Genomic DNA, 25837 nt, shown 5'->3' on the forward strand with positions numbered 1-25837 from the left:
TTCGCTTTGGAATTATCACCTTTGATTAATCGTCGTATCAGTCGTAGACGAAATCGACGAAGACAGGAAATGTGGGTGAATCCCATTCACGCAAAAAGAAAGTAGTCTGGTGAATTTTCTCATTTGTGGCATCATCTTCAAATCGACGTTGACCACCACTTTTCTTATTTTCGAATGAGAATAGACACATTTCAATACATTATTGTAACTATTTTCGAACCAGATCGCTATCAAATCCCAGCAGAACGAGATCGGTTCGCGATTCGTACCTAGTCAGACGAAAACTGACGAACGATACGGGCCAAGTGGACGCGGTCCCCAACCGATCCATATGTTTGGATCATTCGTGCGTATGTCAGCAACTATCGTTAAGGTTCGTTTACATCTGCGAGAAATTGCGCGAGTTTTCTGTCTGACAGTCAAACTTGCAAGTGTAAACAGATCTGCAACCAATGTCGCGACAGCTGTCGCAAGGAGTGTCGCGAGCTGGCCGGCAGAGTGTCCGACACTTTAACTTGCAAGTCTAAACACGAAGCTCAGCCTTAGCAATTTCTCGCGCTTGCAGTGTCGCCCGATCAAACCGTGGGAGATATTTCGCGACAGTCGTCTGCAAGTTAACGTGGTGAGTGATTGTATCTGCCGAGTCTCAACATAGTTTGTTGTGCATTGATGTTGTGTTTTGGCTTATAAATAGTCGTAGTAGTGTGTTGCTGTTAATGGAAGAAGACGAGATGGAACTGCCTCCTAAAATTGATGAAACTAAGAAATGGTCAGACTTGGAGACAAAAAAACTGATTACCCTATATGAAGAAAATGAATTGTTGTGGCATGTAACATTGAAGGATTATAGAAACCGTGTAAAAAAACACGAAGCGTTCCGTGATATTAGCGAGAAACTGAATATTGATATAACTGAAGTACAAAGAAAAATTCATAATTTACGTAGTCAATACAACTCTGAATTGAAAAAGATAAAGAAGAAAACATCAGGCCAAGCAACGGATGAAGTATATGTGTCCAATTGGCCGTATTTTGCTGCTTTGAAATTCATTCATGTGAACGTACCTACAACATCTAGTACTTTTGTAAGTATACATATTTTATAATTATGCCTGGTTAGTGGTTAAGGGCGGTATTTACTTTACAAGCTACAAAGTCTGAAGGGTAAGGGTGAGACGTTAACATTGTACTACCTGTAGGTAGAGTCAAACCATTCAAGCGCGCCACATTACTCTCGAGCGACTTACGACCTAAAAATGTTTTAAATGTAAATATCTGTTTCAGCCTTTGGAACATTTGGTGAAAACATGGTCTTTTTTGAACATAATTTTCATGTAGCAAAAACTGAAAGCGTAAATGAAAAAAATTATTCTTTATAAATGTTTTGCTTATAGAACTTGTTTTAGCAAAGTTGTCCTTTTTTGTAATAATATTAGTACTTTTCCATAATTTTTTAAAACAAAAATACCTAAATAAAAATTTACAACATGGGTCCAAGATGAACCCAGTATAAACATTTCTCAGTACGCCAGTATGTTTTCCATGTTTTCAGTTTCAAAAATGATTTTTTTTTGGGCACAGCATTCGGTTTGTGAAATATGGTAAGTCTTCTTCTTCGTAAAAAGTGATATTATTGTGGTTTTTAGAGCATATTCGTTTTATACATCCGAAAAATAGCCGTAACATCTAATACTAATGTATTTGAACTTTTTGACCAATTAACTGGGCCAAAAGAGTTTCATTGTTTACAAAAAATACATTTGGGATCACTTTTGGTCCTATCATGTAAAACATCTAAATATGCCTATATTGCCAGTGAACCTGTCCTAGGGAAGATGAAAAATACTCTGTGAACTCTGTACGAACTAGATCTGCAGCCTTTGGGTGGTTTCTTCTTTTTGTTGCCTGTAGAGCAAGTAAGTTCCCATCAGGAACACCTCCTTCTGAACGCCAGGATCCATCAGTCACGATACCATTGTCTTCCATGTCAAATGTTCCTAGGGGGGCATACCTCTTAACGGACTCTTTTCCTTGCATTAGATAATTATGCAACGTGCATATTGCCAACACAACAGTCCTCACTTTTTCAGGACATAAAAGGATAGGCTTTCGTAAAATTCTAAATCTATTTGCAGCCAACCCAAACACATTTTCAACTATTCTTCTGCATCGAGATAGCCTATAGTTGTACACACGTTGCTTAATAGGTTGGTCGCGGAAAGGGTACGGTTTCATTAAGTATGTGCTTAATGCAAAAGCATCGTCAGCAACGATCACATACGGCACTGGACGCTGCCTCCCTCTCAATGCTGAATGATTTGGTAGGTCTAAGGCCTCGTTCACAATACCTTCTTTTAGAGAAGTATTGTTAAACACCCCTCCATCAGAAATCCTTCCACAGCAGCCAACATCGATGTAGGTAAAATTGTAACAGCTATCCACCATTGCGAGCAAGACAATGCTGTAGGTTCCTTTATAATTGAAATACAAGCTACCACTATTTGGAGGTGCTTGCATTACAATGTGCTTGCCATCGAGTGCACCAATACAATTTGGAAAATTCCATGTGGTATCAAATCCTTTAGCAATTTCTTCCCATTCAGTTTTGCTTCCAGGCATCTAGAACAAAAAAAACACTGTCAACAGTTTATGTAACCGTCTACATACCTTATCACACCATTTAATAGATGTGACTTAATTGTGACTCTTTTACGCTATGGAATTAATTACATTAGATAAATTAAACAATAAACAATGAAATCGACAAATTGATTTCCAACAAATATTAGAAATACATGTACTCTTGTACTTTACAGACAATGAAAGCAAAGCAAAAGCAGAACGATGAAACGTTGCAAGGTGAGGGATTGGGGGACGAATATATGGATGACTCTTCTACATCAATTAATGAGCCCCAAGCAGATACAGACGCAGAAATACAAGCTCCTCCAGTCAAGAAAAGAAAAATAAAACCTTCTCAGGAAATGCCACTCTATGTTCAGCAAGCGATGCGACAGCTTAGTGAGAAAGATGATGAGGAACAAGTGTTTGGTGATTTCTGTGCCTCAGAACTGCGACAGATCAAAAACCCTGCTAATAAACGTATATTTAAACAAATTGTTATGGAAGCGATTACAAACATAGGTGAAGCTGAAGCGCTTGGTTTAGTTTACAAACGTTTTAGGCCCTTACACTTTCATTATCCCCAACCAGCTGCGCGGTCTACCCCGTCTCCTTATGGCAGCGACGGCTCTTCGTCGTCTTATCCACCACAGTACCAAGTGCCATATTCGCATACTCAACAAATGGACCAGCAGGAAGAACCAGGACATAAATCTTCTTTGTTAACAACTTTGTTTTAAACTTATTGAATTTATCTTTTATGCCATATTTTATATTATTCTTCTTTTTCCTCTATGACTATCTGGGATTTTAGGACATTTTTTTGTTTAGCTATAGTTGTATTGCTTTGTAACAGAAACATCAATTCATTTTTCACATCCTTTTGCGAATAAAGTGTATACATCGAAACCGGTTATGTTTAGAATATTTTAATATTATGTTAGTTGAATAATTATTAAATAATTATCAATTCATATAATTAGTATTTTATAAAACTCCATATGCTAATTTGAAAACCCTTACCTTCATTACCCTTTCTTTGACTTTGTCATAAATTGCTGCACACACTTCCGGTATAAATTTACTTATGGTGCATACTGGGATTCTGAATAGATACATCAAAGAATGATACGAGTCACCTAAAACACAATATTATGTAGAATTACAGTCAGAAAATCATGCCATTATACTTACCAGAGGCAAGAAAGCGCAGAGTAACTATCAGCCGGTGACTTGCTGATATCGATTCCCTTAAAATGGTGTCCTTTTTTTGAATTTTTGCCCCAACAAGAGATAGTAATTCCTCTAGCTCTACAGCAGACATCCTAATAAAATTCCTAAACTGTTGTGAATCTTCTATTTGTAACTCATTAACTAATGTTGCAAAAGCTCCCAAATCTCGCCTTCTTTCAATCCATTTTCTAACCCAGACACTCCTATTCCTTTTTTTCTGTCTTTCTCTAAACCAATAATCTACTAAAACAACGGCAGCAGCAGTTTTTACGCGTCTGCTTCGTCGCATGTTCGAACAGCTACTGACCACGGTCTACTTGCGCGAGTTGGAATTGCACTGAATGCTGTCACATGTAAACGGATTTATAGCAAATGTCGCAAAAACTGTCGCAACAAACACTGACACTGGCTCGCGCGAGAGCTCGCACGATAACTCGCAGCCAACTGTCAGCAAAACTTGCATCTGTGTGTTTAAACTATGCAACACCATTTGCGCAACAAATGTCGCAACTTTTCTCGCAGGTGTAAACGAACCTTTATTAGACTACAACAGGAATGAATAACTTAAGCTTGCACACCGGCGTGTGTATCATTGTATGACGAGACTTGCATTGTAGCTGGATCTCTCATGCAATTTTTGTTTGCAAGATGACCTCGTAAGGTAAGACCTCGTTAGTCCTTAGCTCGCACAAATTTCTTAACTTCTGAGACTTGTCGTTCGTCTGAGAGCGACAGCTGATTAACGGAAAAACAGATGACAAAATAGCACATATTTCGTGCCTATCCCACCGCAAACCAAATAAAGTTTTCAGTATTTGGCAAAGTTCCACTCTCGCCATCTGACCTGAAATATCATCCAGCAAATGAACTAATCGGCTTCTTTAAAAAGTTGAACTTACTTGGTGCAATTGAATCAGTGTGAGCCACAATAAACCTTCGTGGTTTCCAGTGGAGAGTCGGATGGACCCACTCACCTAATTTGCCTAACCTTACTTAACCTAATCTGAAATAACCTCCTCATTGTCTACTTTCCTAAAATGATACAAACCATGAATGAAAATACAATTGAGAATAAATATCAATTCTGTAGCTGCGTAGAAGACTGAAATAGTTATTAACGTTGATAGGTCGATATGTAGCAAATAACTGATGAAGTTGAATATTGTAATCCGATGCCTAGCAGAGGATTAAAACAACCGAATCCGTTATATGCAAATCGGCCGTGTGTCGTTCAAGACTTTTCGTAATCCCGCTGAAAGATTACATTTTGATTTCAAGGAGAGAACAAACCACGGACCTCGTAATTATACAGAAAAATCCCAACCTCGTGTTGTCATGGAACAGCTCAATAAAATCACAACAATATTATAAACAACGTTTTTTGTGTTCGCGAGTTCGCTTCTACAACAACCATGGATGAAATTGAGGAACAAAATCAAACTTCTTTAGAAATATTGGAAGAATCATGTGAAGCGAATGTTGATTTACTGCCGAAAATAATTCAAAAAAATATGAAGATTTCAAAGAGTGGCGTGAAAGCAAGAATGTTATTCATGTTATTCATGTCTCCAGCAAACAATTTCATCACTTTCCAGTAATAGTGCCTTTCGATTGTGCTTCTCCCAGGCAAAATTCATACTTTTTAAAGTTTTCCATAAAAGTTTTCTGGATATCAAAGGAATATCGTTATCTTGGCTTATCTCGATAAATATTTTTTCAAGAGTGGGTATTTCCTTTTTAAAATAAAACGAATGAACTTTTCTTCGAATGTCACATTTGGTGTCTTCATCTAAGATTTTTATTGGTCTTCCTGATTTTCTCTTGCATGGACTTACCTGGCCTGATATCTTTCTTTCTCGCAATAATTTAAAAATCGTGGACTGTCCAATTCCAGTCATTCGGGCACATCGCTCAACACTTTCTTGCACAGACAAACTAGGGTGATCGTGTTTTATGCAATCATATACATTTAAAATTATAACTTTTTCGCAAACAGATAGCGGAGAATTTTTTACACTTCTTTTCTTTGGAGTAAATGTCCCCATTTTATAACTTTTTCACTATTTCTATATCACAATATCACTGTACGTTTAATTGGTGTAGTAACAATTACTATTATAACTCGAATGTTTAAGACACCATTACAATATATTTAAACCCTTTTTCTTAATTACCTGGGTTTAATAGGTATTGCATGATTGGTGGGCAGGGTCAAAAAGGGATTATTATAATGACATGGCACCTCGGAACTAAGTGTTAACCCTTTTTTGAGAAATCATGCTCAAGTATATGAACCCAAATTGCATATTAAATAAGTTTACAAGAACCACTAAAATTAATCTTAATCTTTTTTTAAGAAATTTTACTTACCTAAATACATGTAGGTACAAGGTTTTAGACCAAATTACTTCCCAAAAATGGCCTTTTATTATTATCTATGTCTGTAATTTTTAATTTACTTTAATTATTAAGTTTAATAATCCTAAGATTTGCCTACGCCCATGGACGACAACGAAATTCAGGCAAATTTTATGACACTTCATGATTTATTACTCTACACTCTTTTGAAATAGACTATAACATCAACTTTTCAATTGTCATCTGAATACTGTTGAAGATCTTCAACGGAATGGAGATGGTGGATACGACTTTGACTGTGACAGCCGTCACAACCAGTGCTTGCGCTTCCCTACATCAGAGGATTATCGGAAAGGATAAGATGAATTGGGTCCAATTACAATATCAGAACCTGCTTCAGATTCGGAAACACTATCTTTAGCATCCTCACGACAACCAGGTCAGCAAACGCGGACTGCGATTCCAAGAATTGCATTTACCGGATACTCTTTGAGTACGGAAAATTTTATATCGGTGAAACTGAGAGGCCATTGAATGTTCGCGTGTTTGGACCCATCAACATAACATCGAGTGGTTCCAAACTGAAATCATACACAGGGAGGAGCATCGATTTAGGAGGATATTCAAAGAAGCCGCATGCATGTTGTCCAACAATGTATTCAGCCAAGCTAGCGTAGAGATACGCAACATATGGACATCCATAATCAAGAGAAAAATGGCCAATTCCCGCCAAACGGTCATCTCCCACTAAACCGGTGAAGCGGAAATAGGAAAGCGGAGATGACCCATAAATAGGCATCTCTCAGAGAAATAGTCCAGTCATTGTGACTATTGTGGATACCGAAGACTATTGTGGATACTAACAATCGAAACGTCGTCAAGTAACTTGGCTTGGAATCTGTTAACTTTTCATTTCTAATGTTCATTCAATTGTTCTATATACTTATATTTTATTTCACTGTTTTTTCAGCAATTCTTTTTTTATTCTTTTTTTTTATTAGTTCTTTCAGAGATTTCAATTCAATTTATATATCAGACAATGGAAGTCGAACTAATAAAATTCATAAACTTTAATAATCTACTTTCAAAGGTAATCTCGCACTCAATCAAAAACAACAGTTCCTCACAATACAGACTACAGTTTCCCATGACACTTTATCATGCGACCAAATAAAGAATGAATCATCGATTTGTCGAATCCGTTTATCCAATTAGGAGTTTAATGAAACATTGAATTGGGACGTTTCTCATGCGGCTTTTACGATACAATAATAATAATAAAAATGTGTAGTTACTTTCTCGGCGCCATGTGGGTCATGGCGCAAGATACGCGATCACTGATAAACACGCATCGGAAAGATTTGGCTTTCCTTCCTCTACGTATATGAGGTGTGTACGAGAATTGTTTGAAGTTTATTGTTATTTATATCGGTAATATAATGTGGAGATAGGAAAACAGAGATAGCGAAGGCGGCGGGTGACTTTCGCGGAAATTAATTTTTGTCTGGTCGGTGATGACATAATGAATGGGAGAAATTACGGGGATTGGATAAACATGTCATATAGGCCAATGCAAATGATTTTTTGAGCGAAAGAAATTAGTAGTAGCATAAAATTAGGTATTGAGGAATGAAAAAATTGTGGTCATTTCAAAACATTTACCTAACAAAATGAAATAGAATGAAATGAAATGAAATAGGATCAATTTTGAAGATGTTGAATAGTTTTTCACGATTCCAACTGAAGCTGGTTGAAGGTTGAAGTTGTATGTAATGCTCAGTTTGGAAACTTTTGCATGAGCTATTTTTTCATAAAACATAAACATTTTCAGGTCAATCGTAAAAATCGTTTCGACGAGATATTCCACCATTTGTACAGTGCATTTCTTCAATGTCCCCCCTTTTATTTTTTGAACAGGTCGACTCAATAAATTTAAATTTGGGATAATGAAATTAATGCATGAAGACTTTATTTTTAAGTGAAATTGACAGATGAAACTCTCATCTGAGAAAAAAAATCAAATCGAGAGGGGGGCTTGTGACAGATCATTTTGAAGCTCCTGTTTATAAAAATGACAAAAAATTTCAGTACGACATTGTTCAGTTAGAATATTCTCATTTAATTTTCGGTTTTACTAGTAGAAAGATACCACGTCAACAATCTCTAAAATGGTAAATTCTCTTCCATTGAAAGAAAAAATTGAAGCAATTTTTATTTACGATACGACGCGTAACTATCACGAGACCGAAAGGAATTTCAATGAACGTTTTTTGAATCGTCCTATCTGTAGAAAATATTTGATGATCTTGTATCCAAATTCACATCTACCGGTAGTGTACATTACTAAAAGCTCTCAGGTCATCCGTCCATTACGGAAGAACGGCAGGTGCAAATAATTGGTGAGATGGTCGTAAATCCCGAACAGTCTACTTACTCCGTCGCGAATGTTCATGTGGTGTCTCCCTTTACTGTGTGGAGACTTGAAGAGGAATAGGTATCATCCATACAAAATTAAAATGGTACACCAATTAACTGAAGATGACCCTGATCGAAATCATGCGAAATCATGACGGAAACCATTGCCAGGCATCCTACTTATCTCCACAATATTTGTTTAAGTGACGAATGTAAATTTTTTTTAAATGGCAATGTTAACAGACAAAATTGTCGTTATTGGAGTGACAACAACCATCACGTTTTCCGGGAAACACATACCCAATATCCAGAAAAATTAACGTTTGGGCAGGGATATTGGGAAACCATATTGTAGGACCTTCATTTATTGATTGAAATTCACCAGGGGAACTGTATTTGAATATGCTGGAAACTACCCTCCCATCACTGAAATCGTCGAAGCGAATCCTAATGAATTCGATATCGATATTGTAGTCCAACAAGATGAAGCACTACCTCATTGCTGCAGACAAGTAGGAAACTATTTGGATACTACTTTTTCTGGTCGTTGGATTGGCCGTCGAGGTCCTACAGAATGGCCAGCCCGCTCGCCTTATTTAATACATTTGGATTTTTTATTGGGGCTATTTGAAGCAAAAGGTGTACGAAACCGAACCTGCTTCAATATTGGATATACGGCAGAGAATAATAAGTATTTGTAGAGATATTGACGTTACTGCATTCGAAAATGGTCGACGTGAAATATCAGATAGGCTGTTCATATGTCAAGAAATCGAGGGCAACCATTACGAGCATCTTCTGAACTGACCTTATATTATGTAGTTAAATTTCAATGTATTCAGACAATTATTGAAAGTTCCGCCATTTTGTAGTAGTTGAAGATATTGAAATTATATTCTAGGGTGGTGAAGCATTTTTAAAGCGCTTCAAAAATATGTGTCACCAGACACATATTTTTGAATATTTTTTCCCAGATGGCGCCCAATCGCCATCTTGAAAGTTTCATCTGTCAATTTCACTTCAAAATGAAGTATTCATGCATTAATTTCATTATCCCTAATTTCAATTTTTTGAGTTGATCCGTTAAATAAATAAAAAGGGGGGGGTGTGATATTGAAGAAATGCACTGTATATATCAATTTTTTTCTATTATAAGCACTATAAGCACTATGGCTAATAAATTTGGACAATAATATCCTAGCCAAAAACACCTCAGTGAAAAACATTTCAGTAAAAACATCTCTCAAGACGAATACATATCAAGGCTAAACGAGGAAAATACATAAAACGCTAAATTCGGAGAAGTCACGAGAACTTTTTGTTTTGAGCCTGTTTTCACTGAGACCTCACTAGTGAGATATAGACTGAGCTATTTGTAGCTAAGGTATAATGAGGGTGAATTTTTCAATTTTTCATCACCAATTTTTCACCACCACAATTTACCTACCATCAGACAATTTTGTTGTCTCAATAATATTCCTATGTGATCCAGTATTGACGACATTTTGATTTGCTCATCGAGTTTTCTGAGGACGTAGTATTAGGTTTTTTAAAACGGTTTGTCCGTTTTAATGTCATGTGTTTTTGTACCTCCATATCTCAATGAATATTCAATCTACATTGTTGTGGTATATACTGATCAATAGAGAATTTTGTACTGAATACCGTAATACTGTTCTTCTTTTTTTTAATTTTGCCTCTTTTCAGTTCATTACTACGAGTATATGATGTCATTGAACGATTTAGGCTGATTTTTCTCTACGAATTCAAATTGAACCAAAGCGTTACCAAAACAACCCGAAAACTTATCCAGCTATTTTGCAATAATTAGTGTTCGACGTTGGTTTACGAAATTTCGTTCCGGAGAATTCAGCTTCGAAGATTATCACCGAAGTGGTCGACCTGAAGTGAGTCAGGACAAGGATTTGAGGACCCTGGTGGAGACTGACCCATCACAAACGGTCCGTGGGATGGCGAGCAAGTGGTATTGGAAAAGTATTGGAAAGGTCAAAAAGCTAAAAAATTGGATGTTCCACGATTTGAACAATCGATACAAAATGTTACGTTTCGAGGTCTCTTCTTTTTTGCTTTTGCGCAACCAAACGATCCTTTTTGGATGGGATCGTCACGTGTGATGAAAAGTGGAGAGTGGTTGGACCCCGGTGAATTACCCAAAGGCGAAAACTCTCAAAAAACCATGATTACTGTGTAGTGGTCAGCGGTTGGTGTGATACACTTTAATTTCTTGCAATGGAAACAAACTATCACAGCAGAGTCCTATTTCGACCAAAAATTGCGTTAGCAGCATCCGCCACTGGTCAACGTCCGTCCGCACGTTTCACAAATCACCATCCGAAAATCAATCAAATCAAACGTAGAAGTTCTACGTCATCCACCATATCTCCCAGTCGTCACGCGACCGACTACCATCTTTTCAACCACTTTTACACCGGTAGAACCTTCGCCAATCAGGACCAGGCAAAAACCCCTGCGTCGACTTCATCGAATTCAGAGCATACAATTTTTATGCTAACCAAATTAATCAGATCATCTAAAGGAACAATTTGTTCAGGCTAGTCTCAACTACCTACACTGTAGGTTAGTGGACTGACAGTCTTCGAGTATGCCCACTGACTATATGTGAAGTTTTTTCCTAATACGAGAAATTGGGCAAATTTCGGATATGTGGTTGGTTACCTCGTTCACAGGCAAATTGAGCGATGACAAATATGTTGTTTGTTGTCCGCTTCAGCCTAGTTCGATGACTGATACTCTGAAGGAATTTTATTCTCAATTATCGGAAATCATCGACTTTATGTTGATGATAGTCACTACCTTGCACTGACGAGTGGCCAAACAATCCGAAACCGGTCTGCAAGTGTGTTCCAATAATTGAAAATCTATTGCGGCACTGCACTGACACCTGTCGGATATAATCCAACGCCCTTCGTGGTATTAGCCAGAAGAGTAGTTGTTTTCTGAAAGGGGTCAGTCCATTAACCTACAGTGTAGGGAGTTGAGATTGGCCTGAACAAATTGTTTCCTTAGATAATTTGATTTATAGCCAGTCTTCTAGTATGCCCACTGACTTTATGTGAACCAAATTAATCGACATGCGTTACATTGGCAAAAGTGCACTGATTCAAATGGCGCTTATTTTGATCAAACTGAATTCACTGAGGTAAAAACGGACAAAACTTATGAAATAACCTAATATTTGGGACACTCGTGATTTTAAAAGGGTGAAAAGATCAAGAAGTTCTTGACTTTTCTGGATGACGGCATATTAGGTTTATGTGCGGGCAAGGAATATGCTACGATCTCAATGAAGTTGAAGGATACATTCGGAATCTTCACAAAATTCTGAATCCTTCATTCCCCCGCGATTTCAGTGGTGGACCTGGTAGGTCTGGATTTCATAAATCATTTTGGTGAATTGAGATGACTTTTGATCTTGTGATGCACTGTTTGGAACCTTTGGTGTAGTAATGAATATTACTGGAGTTTTTTCCTCACACCAAACCGCTATTCCAATTCTACACGTGTTTCTATCACCAAGTGATCATCTTCAAGAGGAAGATCAAACTGAATCTTGATCTCCCTCTTGAAGATGATCACTTGGTGATCAAAACTCGTGTCGCCACGAGTTTGGTGTTGGGAAAAAACTCCAGTAATATTCATGACTTTTGATATTTTCACGTACATGACTTTGTATAAGATTATCTTGATGAGTTTCGCGAAGTTGTAGGATGTGTCTTCAAAATATGGAAAGGAAAACGTTGTGAGACAAAATTGTTCGGAGAAAAAAGTATGTTGAATCTGTCTCAATATATTTTTCCGTTAAACAGCTGTCGCTCATTGTCAACGACAACTCTCAGAAGAGCTTTTACCTTTTAACGTGCGATAGACGGCTCCCAAGCAACCCGTAAATTTAACGTTCATCTGTTGGTGTTTCTCAATTGATATCTCTATTTTTCTTTTGCCAATTCAATGTTCTCGAAGTGATGTGAAAACGCTTTTTCCCTTTATTTGTTTCCTGTTATAAGTTTGATAACTAACGCATCTGCCGTGAGTGCACCCATGACGAGGTAAACGTACTTCTCGATCCAACGTTTCGGTTCACCTTGTACTACCGTTCCCTACACCTGTCGATATGCAGGTAGAAGGCGAAACAAAAGAGAAGTAGTGGCTCGTGTTGCATTTGATTCTCACCTGTTCCGCACTGACAGAGTCGATGCGATCGCCATCAGATCGAGTACACCTTGTATCTCGGGGAATTTAGCGCGCGCGAAACAAAAACGTGCCGATTTCTAAGTAGTACTTTTTGACATGTGAATGAAAACTTGTTCGTGTATCGGAAGGCTCGGTATACCGTCTAGGACTGTGATTTGTTTTAGTTTCATGTAGTTTTTGCTGGTGGTGATTTTTTTGTACGTTTTTTCAAGATGTGCAGCAGGGAGCAGATTTCGGAAATTATGGACAAAATCCATTCGGTACGTCCAACATTAATTGATAGTTCTCAAACAATGTTTTTTAACATGGTATTTCGATACAGGCGTTTATTTTCTTTCCAGCAATCTGTTAATATCGAATATCCTTGGCACAGTTTTTTAGAATACCGTTTCGAGATGGTTCGTCTGATAATTGTTTGATGAGATTTTGAGAGCGCTCTTGTAGTAAAATAAAAAAGAATGTTGGTGAGAAAACTGAAAAATGACACAACAATGGTTTGTTTTTAATTTACATGTGGTCGTGTTTCAGGTTGAAAACCATAATAACTCTTCAATTCATACGTGATTATGCTTTATTAAAATATATAGGATTCTCACTTGTCTAATAAAAAATTTAATATTAATTTTTAATTTTAAGTAGCTTCAATCTCAGTTTTATGAAAAATATTCAATTATTTTTTTGATTTTGATATTTTGAACACTTCAAATGCGATGCTTCATTAAATATTGAACTAAATCTTGAGAAATTTTGGATTCAAACTTCTGTTTGATTGAATATTATATCAGTTCCACATTACATCGATTCTACGAGTTGTTTTCAACTTTTTCAATAAATAATTCACAATATTGAAAGGATATGTTATGACCGTATGGACAAAAAAATATTTGAATTCTATAGGTATTTAAATTCTATATTAAAAAAATTTAAATATAGAATACAAATATATTTGAATTCTATATTAAAGTTTTACTGTCACTTCGATGAAACTGAAGAGGAAGGTGACTCCACGTGAAATGGTTTAATTTCACAAATTATTATAACTGACGTATTCGGGCAGTTTTCTTGAAAATTGTCAAACTATGTATTTGTAATCATGTACCGTAATGATTACAAATACTAGTTTGAGCAATGAACATACTATTGTAGTTGATGAAATGATGAATTTTCATTTCGATAAGTTTCTGACCTACACGAAATGAATCAATGAAAACTCTTTGAAAAATATAAAGACCATTCTTTCAGATGAAAATTGCGTAGATAATATCGTTGATCAAATTATAGGTATGCTGAACATTAAACAAAGGAAATTGAAACAGTGAGCATTAATGGAAATCGATATATTATTACAATAATTTCTGACACAGAGAAACTTTAAAAAACAGTTTTATATACTCTTTGTCGTTAATCCTTCTTCATGTTGGACAAATACTGGTAATGAAATTGAAAATCAATATTTTCATTCTTCCAGTTTGAATTTGAGATCAGAAGATGTTGATTATCGTTGTTTTTTCATATAAAATACATATATTATGGTGAATATCATTTATTTAATTCAAAAAATTATTTTTAAAATTAATTATTATCATTATCATTCCATTCCTCATACAATTTATATTTTTCTTATATCAATGGAAAAGTACAGGTCTCAAAACAAGAATTTCCAGAAAAACATTTATCGTTAATTATAGGTTAACAGATTATAAGTGTTTTGACAACTGTAGAGAGTTTTACATACATAATATAAACTTGAATACCCTAATATGATTTTGAAAAAACAAGCAAGCCAAAGGCTGTCAATTATTTTTTCAATCGAAACAACCCTTCTTTTCCAAAATATTATTGTGACAGTTGTATAGTTTCAAATATCAACATTTGCAATATAGTATAAACAATAATTATAACCTACATATTTTTTGTTCATGATATATAACCATATACAAAGAATATACTCCAATTTGCAAGAAAAACCAACTCAACGTCTAAGTTGGTATCACAAAAAGATTACTCTCATTCTGTAATTTTACACTACTTTACTTTTTGAAGAAAAAAAAAATTTCTACAATAAGTAAGAATCGAATCCAAATTACTTCTTGGCAAAGTATATTTTTTTAAACCTATAAAATATAAGAACGGATACAGATCTTTTTGCCTCGAAAATTTGACAGAAAGAATGAAGATTGTTAGCTGATTTTAATAATAATTTGTATATACTCCATGGAAAACCTAATAGTCATTATGATTTTTCTGTCATTGACATCAAAGGTTTTTTTTGCTTTACGCATCTGACTTTAAAGGGATAGACAAGGGATTGAAAAGTGTTCATACCTATTTTTGATTGAATTAATTTTGATCAATTTTTTATCACCTTTACTCTTTTCTCAGCCGAATGCATGCCATCTCAACTGATAGTTTTTAATATACAGAATATGGCTAGGTAGGCTTGCCTACTCATTTCTGTGCATGGTACCTGCAGGCAGATGTGAACGAATAAGTCATTATAGGTAACTTCACAGATCTGTTAACCAATCGAGATTGATATAAGTAAGTTATTTTAATTAGAAAACCAATCGTCATGTACGATTTGCAGGCAAGCCTATATGATTGGTTTTCTAATCAAAATATCTTACTTTTGACATCAATTTCGATTGGTTAACAGATCGCTGTAATTACCTATATTGACTTACCTGGTCACATCTGTTTGCCAGGTAGCCATGCTCAGGTAGGCAAGCCTACCTAGGCATATTCTGTATGTTAACAACTATCAGTTGAGTTGAAATTCATTCGGTTATGAAAAGAGTGAAGGCGATGAAAAAAAATTGATCAAAACTGATTCAATTAAAGATAGCTATGAACCCTTTTTGATAGGCAAGTTATCATAGGCATGTTAATAACTTATATTATTCGACAAAAAATTTGTCTCATCAAGATATCTGATAGGTGAAAGTCGATTTCCCACCGGCTCTTAGACTATAAGACACTTGCCTTATCGCCTTTTCAGCACCAAATCTCGATGACATTATAACATTATGATATTCATCATAAGACAAGTGTCTTACGCCGAAACATCGGGTGTTCACTAGTGAGGATGTTAGTTTAATGATATTTCGCCTCTTTCATTTACTATATTTTGAAACAATACTATGAACGATATCTGATTCAATGTATGGAATACAAATACAAACTGAATAGAGAAAAGTCCTGATATTCATATACTTCAGCCAAAATGTTTCATAATTGAAGTGTTTCTAACTGTACTGTCGAGCAATAGCAGTCATTATCTAAATATAATGTAGAATTGAAAGCTATAAGTATTATATTGAGTATTACATTCGAAGAACAGTTCAGAAAACGGAATCTTCCAGGACGATAAACATATACGATGGTGGCAATACCAATAGTTGATAAGCTTATATTTTTTCTGTCGCGATTGACTTGAATGAAGACAAACAAAGAAAAATGTTTTTCAAACCTAATACTGACAAAGATTGCCTGGGCATTCACCTGTAAAATAATTATTTTTTTCACTACAGCTATCTTGAATTTTTTATTGTTTGTATATTTTGCGGAAACGAAACCTTACATTTATTTGCATTATTTATTCCAGCTGACGGTATTTTGATAATTTTTGTTATCTATTCTCAGACCTCGTCCCTGGGTCATAGTTTTTGCTTTCTCGCTAAAGGCCATTATAGGTATATAAATATCTGATACAAATCTGATAATTAAATTTGTCCATTCGCGTAGACCCCTAAGACTATTAGTATAAATTGGCTGACTTTCAATTGGATTATCAAGAAGTATCTTCTTTGTTTTCAATTTTATTCGCAGCAAAGCAGCAAGGAATGTGTTGTTCAATATGCTTCTAGTAATTCAATACATAAGACGTGAAACTCCGTAAATTTACCTATAAACTGATTCATTTGTTTTCAATATATCTGAAAATGAATTATTAATATGTTTCCAGCATCGTGACTTCACAACATAGAGAGAATTCAATATTTGTCAGTATTTGTAAGCAGTTTTCTAATTTTGTTGTCATTTTATCACTCAATTAAAACAGTATCTATACAATTTTTAACAACATTCTACATTTTCTTTAATGTAAGTGGATATTGATAATTTTCTTGCCATCGTTTCGAATTCAACTGACTAATTTTTCAGAGAACTGTAACAATGATTCAATAAAACATACATATCAAAACTGCTGTCATTTTCAATGTGAGAAGTAATGATAAAATTACTCACCATGAAGAAACTGAATTAAAAAATTTCCAGACGTTTCATATATATGAAAAATAAAAAATACTATGAAGTTATGCAGTGGTGGCCAGTATGTTTTATAAAATTTATTTTGACAAGGTCCAGAAGAATGATTCAATTGAATTGAGACGTTGGCAAGAAAACAATAGTTTTTCTAAGATGATTTGATCCTCTTAGCTAACAAACCACTCTAGAAATAAGTCATTCGGATCGCTGGACTAATTAAATACGGATTTGATACCACCGTAAATTTATTTGTTTTGACTAATTCCATTTTATAGACGTTTAACAAATAATCATCATCAATAATTATTGAAAGAGTTAGTAGAAATAAGGATTGCTAACGCTTTGACTCAATTATAGCACATTATTGTACAGTTGTTTTTTTCAATTCATTTGGACATGAATATATTATGCAATGTTCCCATGCAATGTTTGCCATGATTGATTGATTTGTTTGAGATTTTTTTTCTTTTATCATTCCATCAGTTCCCCACTTTAGATTAAATCAAATCACTTTATTCATTCATTCATTTCATAATTGTAATTTTTACAATTTATATTGTTGTTATAGATTATTTAATCCTGTTTATTACCTAAGCATGAACGCTTGTGGTGCATATTTCTGCACAAGGAAACATTTTTTATATTTTTTATTTTTGATGCTTCAATGTTTTGAGAGTTGCAAATTGATGTGGTCTAGGGATTTCAAAAATTTATTTTTTTTTAATATTTTGTATGAAAACTTTGGCGAATAAATGATATATGGGTATTTTCAGTATAGTATAGTAGAAATAATAATAAAAATAATAATAATAAATGAATTTATTGACAGCTGAAATAACATGATACAATATGGAGAAAAACAAAATACAAATTTGTCAATAGGATACAAGATTGAACAGAGTTCATTCTTCCTCTTGCACCTTACAAAAAAATATGAAAAAGATGAAAAACAAAAAAAAATAACAAAGGACCTAAAATAAAATTTGAAAAATGAAATTTGAATTAAATTGAGGAGTGCTTTTTTATTATATTATTTATTCATCAATTTTTGTTTATTCATTTGTTCATTTTATTTTTATTCATTCATTCATTTTTGTTTATTTCGTTTTTATACATAGGTATGTTTTATTTTCATTTATAATATTTTGATTTCATATTTGAAGGAACTGAGTTTATTCGATGTGGTACTTTGTTATACAATTTGGGAGTGACTTTTTCTAAATAACGGTATATCAATCGATTGGTTCATGATAAATCAGGTTGGAATAGTTTTGTTGGTATTTATAGTTGGTTTTTGTTTTTTAATGCATATATACCAAGCATTGGTGCATGGTAATTTGTCAATATTGAAGATGTCTAGTTCTTCGAGAAGCTTATCAGTGGGGGAACGTTTGTTTTTTTGAAACCTATTTTTAGTATACAGTTCTGAGTAGTTTTCAAATTTTGTAGTGCTTTATTATATGATCCTCCCCATATTATTATTCAGTATCTCAATAATGGTTCAATTAAAGACGTATATATAAGTTTTAGGTTTCGATTGTCTAAAATGTACCTAAGTATGTAAAATTCTCCAATTAATTGCCTAGCTTTTTTGTTAACTTATTTTGTATGCTCGTATTGTTGATCAACAATTACGCCAAGATATTTTTATTTTTTTTTTGTTTTTTGAATAGATGTAGAGTTGCAGTTTTGTTGAGTGCATCTCAACTTAGATATAAGTGCAATTTGTTACCATTCATTTAAAGTAGAACTCATGTGAATGATATCTGATTTTATTCCACAACGAATGTTTGAAATACATAATGAATAGAGAAAAGTTTCTTCTGAATAATTCAGTGTTCATATAGAAGTATTTGTTTCGAAAGAATTTTTTTCTTTCGTGTAATTCAATGTTTATATGAAAGTAGCTGTTTCAGGAGGACTTTCTTTCAGTTTTTGTCTGAAAGTTACTTCTTTGCATGATCTACACATCCATGTATAGAGTTACTTATTTTCAAATTGATTACTTCCTACCTTTCTTTGGAAGATTCCCTCATCTTTTTTTGTATCAAGATGGAGTAGTAGAAAGCAAAAAGTTTCTTTCCCAAAAATTGATCACTCCTAAAAATATAACCCCTTCAATTCTTTGGTTGTGTGTCGACATTTGTAGACACACAACCATTTGTAGACGTATTCAGAGACAACTTGCTATAATTTAGCCATTGTGAGATTTTTATAAGACCCCATTCAGCTTTATCGAAAAGATTATTCCAGTTATCATAAGTTAACAAAATTGCTGTATTATGGCGTTGATATATACAAGGAAAAGAATTGGGCCTAGAACTGCGGTACACCTGTTGTTTTTATTGAACTTAATAATTGAATTGAACAAATTGATCATTCAAAGCAAGCTTCTGCTGTAGGTATACACTCATCATGTGCATACACTCATCATATTTACAAGGATATCTGGTAACGTGCTGTTTGATCTGATTTTTGAAGTTTTTATTTATTTTTATACATTTGACCCTGAATATGTATTTTAGCCTTGGAAAGTCGTACGACGTACGTCTCAAGAATCGTTCATACTATAATTTCAAAATAGAAATCACAACTTTTACAACAATATTTTCTTTTTAATGTAATGATATTACTGAGAAGTTAATGCCTACTGTTATGTAATTGTACCATAGTAATATAGTGAGACATACACACAATAATCAGTGATGATAATTCTTTTGTAGAGCTGAAAATATTAGTATTATCCCAAAGCAAATAACTCAGAAAGTGAAAGTTGATGGGGAAGTGCAAACACATTTTTTGATCTCTTCACGGGTGACTTTTTGGATAATGCAAAGTATGTGAAATCGATATCAATTGCTTCAAAAGTTCAGTTAACAAATATTAACAAAAATTAAGAAACATGTATAATTTTGGAAATATGGATGGTGTCGGGGCAAAACATTTGGAAATTAACAAAATAATTCGAATGATCACCATTACTTTGCCAACAAATTGGTAATTGGAATTATATAACTGTTCCATAAAATTTTTCACTAGATTTCCTCACATTCGTTAAAATAATTATTATCAGTCAGTAATTGATCAATTTTGCAAACTGAGATGAAAAATTTTTGATACCAGATGGTAATTAAGATCGATTACAAAAAAATTAATATTTCTCAAAGCAACAAATTATACAGTTGAGAAAGAATGCTTTATTATTGGCAGAATGATAAGTGTCAATAGCAAATTATTTGGAAATATCAGATTTCGCAGTCAAACTTTGGGAAACTTTTATGACATCCGATGATACATGGTGGTTTATTACTTTTCAAGAGAGAAAAGATTTTGATTAGTACTTTTCAATTGAATTCACGGGATCAGTGAATCAGAATCATTTCAATTGCAATCAGCTTCAAAACCGTAGGCAACGTTGTTGAGTTCAAAGTATACGTTGAATACTTATTTGAAATGCAACAAAATCTAAAAATCGTCCTCATTTGGTAATTATGAATAATCCTGTTTATTCAGCTCGTTATAAATTTATACTATTCGTAAGATAGGCAACTGTATTGAAAAAATGATGCTAAAATAGTAAAATATTATCCAGAAATTCCAATAAAAATTAATGATAATAGACTCATAAATCATGCACATAACTATCACAGTTTTGTTCGAAGAGTCACCTTAAATAGTTCTTCAAATAAATTGCTCTTTTTTATGAGAAGCAATATCGGCCGCTTCAGTCCTTAGAATATATAAGTATCTGTCTGTATCTGTAGAGTATGGAGGGTGAGGTAGGCCCACAGCCACATGCGATCCATTGTACATCCTTCCAAGGAGTTGTCCTCCTAGGTCATCGTCCATCCTGTCCTTTCCAGGAAGGTGGACAGGTCTCTGGGAGACATCTCTTTTATATCGGCAGGTGTAGGCCAAGACTCGCCGAACACACACTCTCTTATTGACGATAACTCCGGACATTCGCATATTGTGAAGGTATTTCTTAGTTGACAGTGACCAGTCAGAAATCCTAGCCTAGATTTTTCCTGGTCATAGCCAGATATTTCTTCGGCACCAGTTTCCAGGGTCGTCCAGGGTGATCCTGGCAAGACTGCATCCTTTGATTTCATCCCAATTGTCGAAATCATCAGGCCGTAGGTGCCACTGGGTCCTAAAATTTGCAGTCCAGCTGCTTCCTTGGTTAAAGAGTCGGCAATGCGATTTCCTTTACTCCTGTCGTGCCCTTCAACACACCTCAGGATAATGTTATTTCCTACCTAGGCTTTGGCTAAATATTGGTGGCACTCTAGTACTAGCCCTGAGGTAACACGTAAGTAATGAATACCTTCATAGTTCAAGAACGAACAATTTGTTACAACTGACTCAATCCATTTAGAAAACTTAAACTCCCTATATCCGTGGGAATAAGCTGGAGGAAAAAATGTTAATGATCTTCAAACTCATGCACAGTTTCAGTTAGACTGCCACTGGGATTGACCTAATTCAGAAGATCTACGAGTACTTCAGAGTACTTCAATAACTGAGGTTTCCATCGTTCTAGTTTATTTTTTACCACCTTCACTGGATTTTGTTTCATTCAACTTTCGATGATTCTCCATGCGATCAAATTATACATTAATTCCCGTAATATCATAATGTGAGTATTCCCTTTCTTTAAAACGGGGCTGTCCAGTGAGTTCCGTTTTTGTCATTCGATATTTCCACATTTTTTCACTTTTCCTTCCTCCATTGTTAACATTTATGGATAACCATTCAACACAACATCACGACTCAATACTAATTTAATTCACCGAAGAAATAGGTAAAAGTTCTTTTAATGCTGTTTCTTTGTAATGAAATAGAAAATGTTGACCTGCCAAGTAATCATGTGAAATACCACAGTTCAAATCGAAAGCAATGGTATTGTTCTTCTCCAGCCAGGTTATCGATTTTCATATCCATTTATAATATTTTCACATCGTTTACACAATAACATATATTGTTTTTTGCAGTAATTGTTCATTGAAACATTGACGTTCTTATTTCTTGATGCAATAATTCTAATGGAATTTAAATCTTTTTGCAAGAAAATTTGTACAACTAACTCCATCTAATTATCTGCCATAAATAATATATTTGTCATTTCAATTCGACAAATACATTCAATTCAGTTGGAAAACCAAACTAATTAATATCAAATGTGCACAAATTATATATTTATACAGAATATGCTACACATAACTTCCATTAGAAGTTTGAGGTTAAAGAAAGAAATATTTCAAGTTACCTTTCAAAAAATATGAATGTTCAAATCTCACGGATTACATACATTCAATTCACAGTTTCAGCTGCTTACCATGTTTAGTTCGTTGGTGGTAGGGATAAAAAATAAAAGTGTTTTTCATGTTCGGCCATTTTTTGCTACCGGGAAAAATGGATCAAAGAATTTGCATCAAATTTGAAATGAGGATGTCAGCATATCGGGCTCATGCCATGCAATTTTTTCGGAAATTTAGAGCATGAAGCGTGTGGCAGCAAAGCTCTTTTTAAATTTGCTGAATTTTGACATCAAAACCGTCGCATTAGCATCGCTCAGGAATTGATAAATGACGTAAACAGTGCTCCAGGTTTGCTTAAAAGGGTCATAACTGGTAACGAATCATGGCTATATGGTTATGACATCGAAACCAGTCTAATTGTCCCCATGGAAGAGCAAAAACCAAAACAAGCACGGCAAGTTCAATCAAATGTCAAGGTTTGGCGCACTGTTCCTCTATTATCGTGGCACAAGTATAATGTTAAAAAATTTAGTAGTTTCACATATGTCGAAACCTTTGTTTCAGCTTCACAGTTTTATTTCTTTTAGGAACCATGCGCATCCTTACCATAATTAAAGCCAAAAATCTGATTTATTCAACAATGGTCATAACTTGACCAAAATCTGTTCTTGTGGTACATTATGAAATGAAATGAGAAAACACTTTACCTTGATTTTGTCAAATTGAATTTTTTTTATTTCTCACATTAGTAAACTTTTTTTGAAGAATAATTTCTGAACATATGGAGAGGTTATTTTCAATATTATTCTTATCCGGTAAAACTTGTGGGTGATTCGGATCAAACTAATATGCAGTTGAACAACATGTTTAAAAAAAAAAAGAACAATATGAAAGCAAGAGATTTTCGTGATTACAGTTTGTGCAAAGTTAATCTTTATAATTTGATTATTCCCGTGCACAAAAAGCCTCAGGAGAATTGTATTTATACAAGCTTTCATCGTCAGTAAGATTTTTTGATGATTATAGTATCGACAATATTTCAGCTCAGGTTCGCTAATTTCTTATAAACGAGAAAAAGTTGTTTCAAAACTTTTGAGTCCTGAATCACCATTTGATGAAAGTGAATTTAAAAAATTATTGTCCATAGTATGTTCAAGTTTCAGTCCTTCAGCATCTATGTTGAATTCCAAGTTGATTATAATAAAAACAACTATCACCCAACATCTTCCGATGAAACACCTAATGTTGAAATTTTTTTGGAATGAACGATCCTGACATTCTCTTTTAACGTTATTCAAATTTAATCAACCAATTCTCAAAACATACAAGAAATGTAGCAAACTACTTGGCTTTATTAAACGTCAACATTCGAGATTATCAATACAGCGATGTGGAATATCTTCATTCAAATTGAATATCATAAAACATATTGCATTACTTACGAACGCTCCGTATTCATGAGAAGGTCGAGTCGAACTTTAAAATCAGAAGATAGTTTGAATTTATTAATAGCTAATAATGTTTTTTATAACAAAACCCAAGCAGTGCCTTTGCGGAAGTAGCGATTCACGTTGGATTTGAATCGCTGGAGATTAAATTGATTAGGACAAACGTTTTTAGGAAGTTAATTCCACATTAACGCGGTTCTCCAAATTGACGAGTTCTCAAACAGTGAAGTTCGAAGTGTACTGAGTTGAACCTCAAAACGATGAGCAGCCACAGTATGTCACGCATTTCTAATATGTACTCCTTTTGGTAAAATCAAATCTGCCAAGTCACTTGAACACCTCCTGTGAAAATATCTATAAAAGAGAGACAAATCTTCAACCTTTCTTGGACGTTCCAGACGATCAAGGTTTCAAATGATGTTCGTATGTCCAATCAGGCGGAAGGGTTTTTTCTGGATGGAATCCAGCAGCTTCATGGTATGGTTAAGAGCTGAGCTCTACACATGAAAACAATACTCCAATGAAGGTCTGATCTGACCTTTATGTAACATCAAAAGTTGCTGAAGCGTGTACAGTTTTCTAGTACGGAATGGTGTTTCAAGTTTGTGAGAAGCAGCCTTCGCAATTCCAGCGACATGATTGTGCCAAAACGTATTGGTGTCCATTTTAACCCCCAACAAACTTACCAAAACAAAAAACGGGATTGTTTGTCCCGACATTATGATATACGGTTCGGAGATATTTATCTTTTTGGAGAAAACCGATGCCTGAGTTTTCGTGGCATTGAATTGAACCTGGTTACTTTCACCCCAATTCGAAATCACCTCTAGATCCTCATTAAGATATGCAACCTCGTGCAGCCGGTGAAGATGTGCCTCCGCAGCCTATGTCCTGGAATCCAAATGGAATGACGAGACAGCAAAGCAATAATTCCATTCTAATCGTAGAAAATATGTTTTTTTCACAATAAAATTGATAACTGGCACGCCTGAAGAAGCTATTTTATATCAAAACACGTGTTGCGTTTTTCTAAAACTGTATATTAAAAATCCAACAATAAAGTTTTTCTTGAAAATATAACAATTATGTTCATTTGGAATTCATGACGTGAGAGTTGTGTCACGTGTTACAATTTTTTTCAAGACCTTAATATCAAAGTATTTATTCTTCATGGCCAGTTTCAGTTAAAACGCAATTATTTCAACAGTTTTCAATATTCTCATCGGTTTCATGTACATCTTCAGTAAAGTAATACGATAACATCGATTATTTCTTCATATATGGTTTACATGGTATAGTTCCGCTTCACTCTCATTTGTATGTGTTTAATGACATCTAACTGATGCATTTTTCATGCAAGTATAGTTTCACTCTCTCTGTGTTACATCATTCAACACGAAAAGTAACTTAGTCAAATTTGCGGCGTTTATGCGTTAATTGGTTTCATTTGTTTTTTTTGTGTCGCCTAGAAATAGCTTAAACAAAGGGGCGTATAATTTGAAGATTTTATGTAGATTGGCTCTTGAAGTGCATATCCATTTACCAGCTGAAACTCTAATTTCAATATCACTTTCTATTCAAGAGAAAAGGAAAATTGTTTTTTAATTCTTTTAACTTCGACTGGATATAACGAGAGTTATTGAGTTTATCCAATATCCAGTTCAAGGGTTTTTTGTCTGATGTATGGTTACATCTTTTGCGAACGGCATTATTTTTTAGACTTGCAATCGACGTCAAGAGGTCGTGGAATATTTGGATTAATATCAGGTTTGAAAACATAGTGGTCTTCTCATTCTCATTGGAGGGTTTTTCCTTTGTACTCAACTTTCTTTATTTTTTTTGTACGAGCTTAGGCTGCTGGTGTTGTTTTGTTCATAACACAAGACGCTGCCTGCTCGAAGTTAATAAACTTTACCAAATGTAAACATGTTAGCAAACATTCAACAGTGGCGGCTGAAATTTAACTACGCTGGAATTGAAAGTTAGGTGTTGTTAACACCT

General features: G+C 34.5%; 2 protein-coding genes across 5 annotated transcripts in view; both read left to right on the plus strand.

The window, feature by feature from the left end:
• DAAM (disheveled-associated activator of morphogenesis-like protein) overlaps window positions 1-25837 on the plus strand; it is a 256447-nt gene that overhangs the window by 113534 nt on the left and 117076 nt on the right. The window contains exon 1 of one of the 4 annotated variants that reach the window (XM_074183212.1): window positions 12841-13121. The exons of the other annotated variants lie outside the window; for them this stretch is intronic. Coding sequence (XP_074039313.1) covers window positions 13074-13121 — 48 coding nt within the window. The 5' untranslated portion in view covers window positions 12841-13073. Of the gene's footprint in view, window positions 1-12840; window positions 13122-25837 lie in introns of those variants that run through there. 4 annotated transcript variants of the gene reach the window in all.
• LOC141485774 (uncharacterized) lies at window positions 375-3647 on the plus strand. The gene is made up of 2 exons (XM_074183240.1): window positions 375-1085; window positions 2817-3647. Exons 1-2 carry the CDS (start codon window positions 717-719, stop codon window positions 3360-3362), a joined length of 915 nt encoding a protein of 304 aa, XP_074039341.1. The 5' UTR covers window positions 375-716; the 3' UTR covers window positions 3363-3647.

The sequence above is a fragment of the Leptinotarsa decemlineata genome, unplaced genomic scaffold, assembly GCF_025532065.1.
Source record: "Leptinotarsa decemlineata unplaced genomic scaffold, Ldec_3_MD MMD2_tig00026336_RagTag_RagTag, whole genome shotgun sequence".
Lineage (NCBI taxonomy): Eukaryota > Metazoa > Arthropoda > Insecta > Coleoptera > Chrysomelidae > Leptinotarsa > Leptinotarsa decemlineata.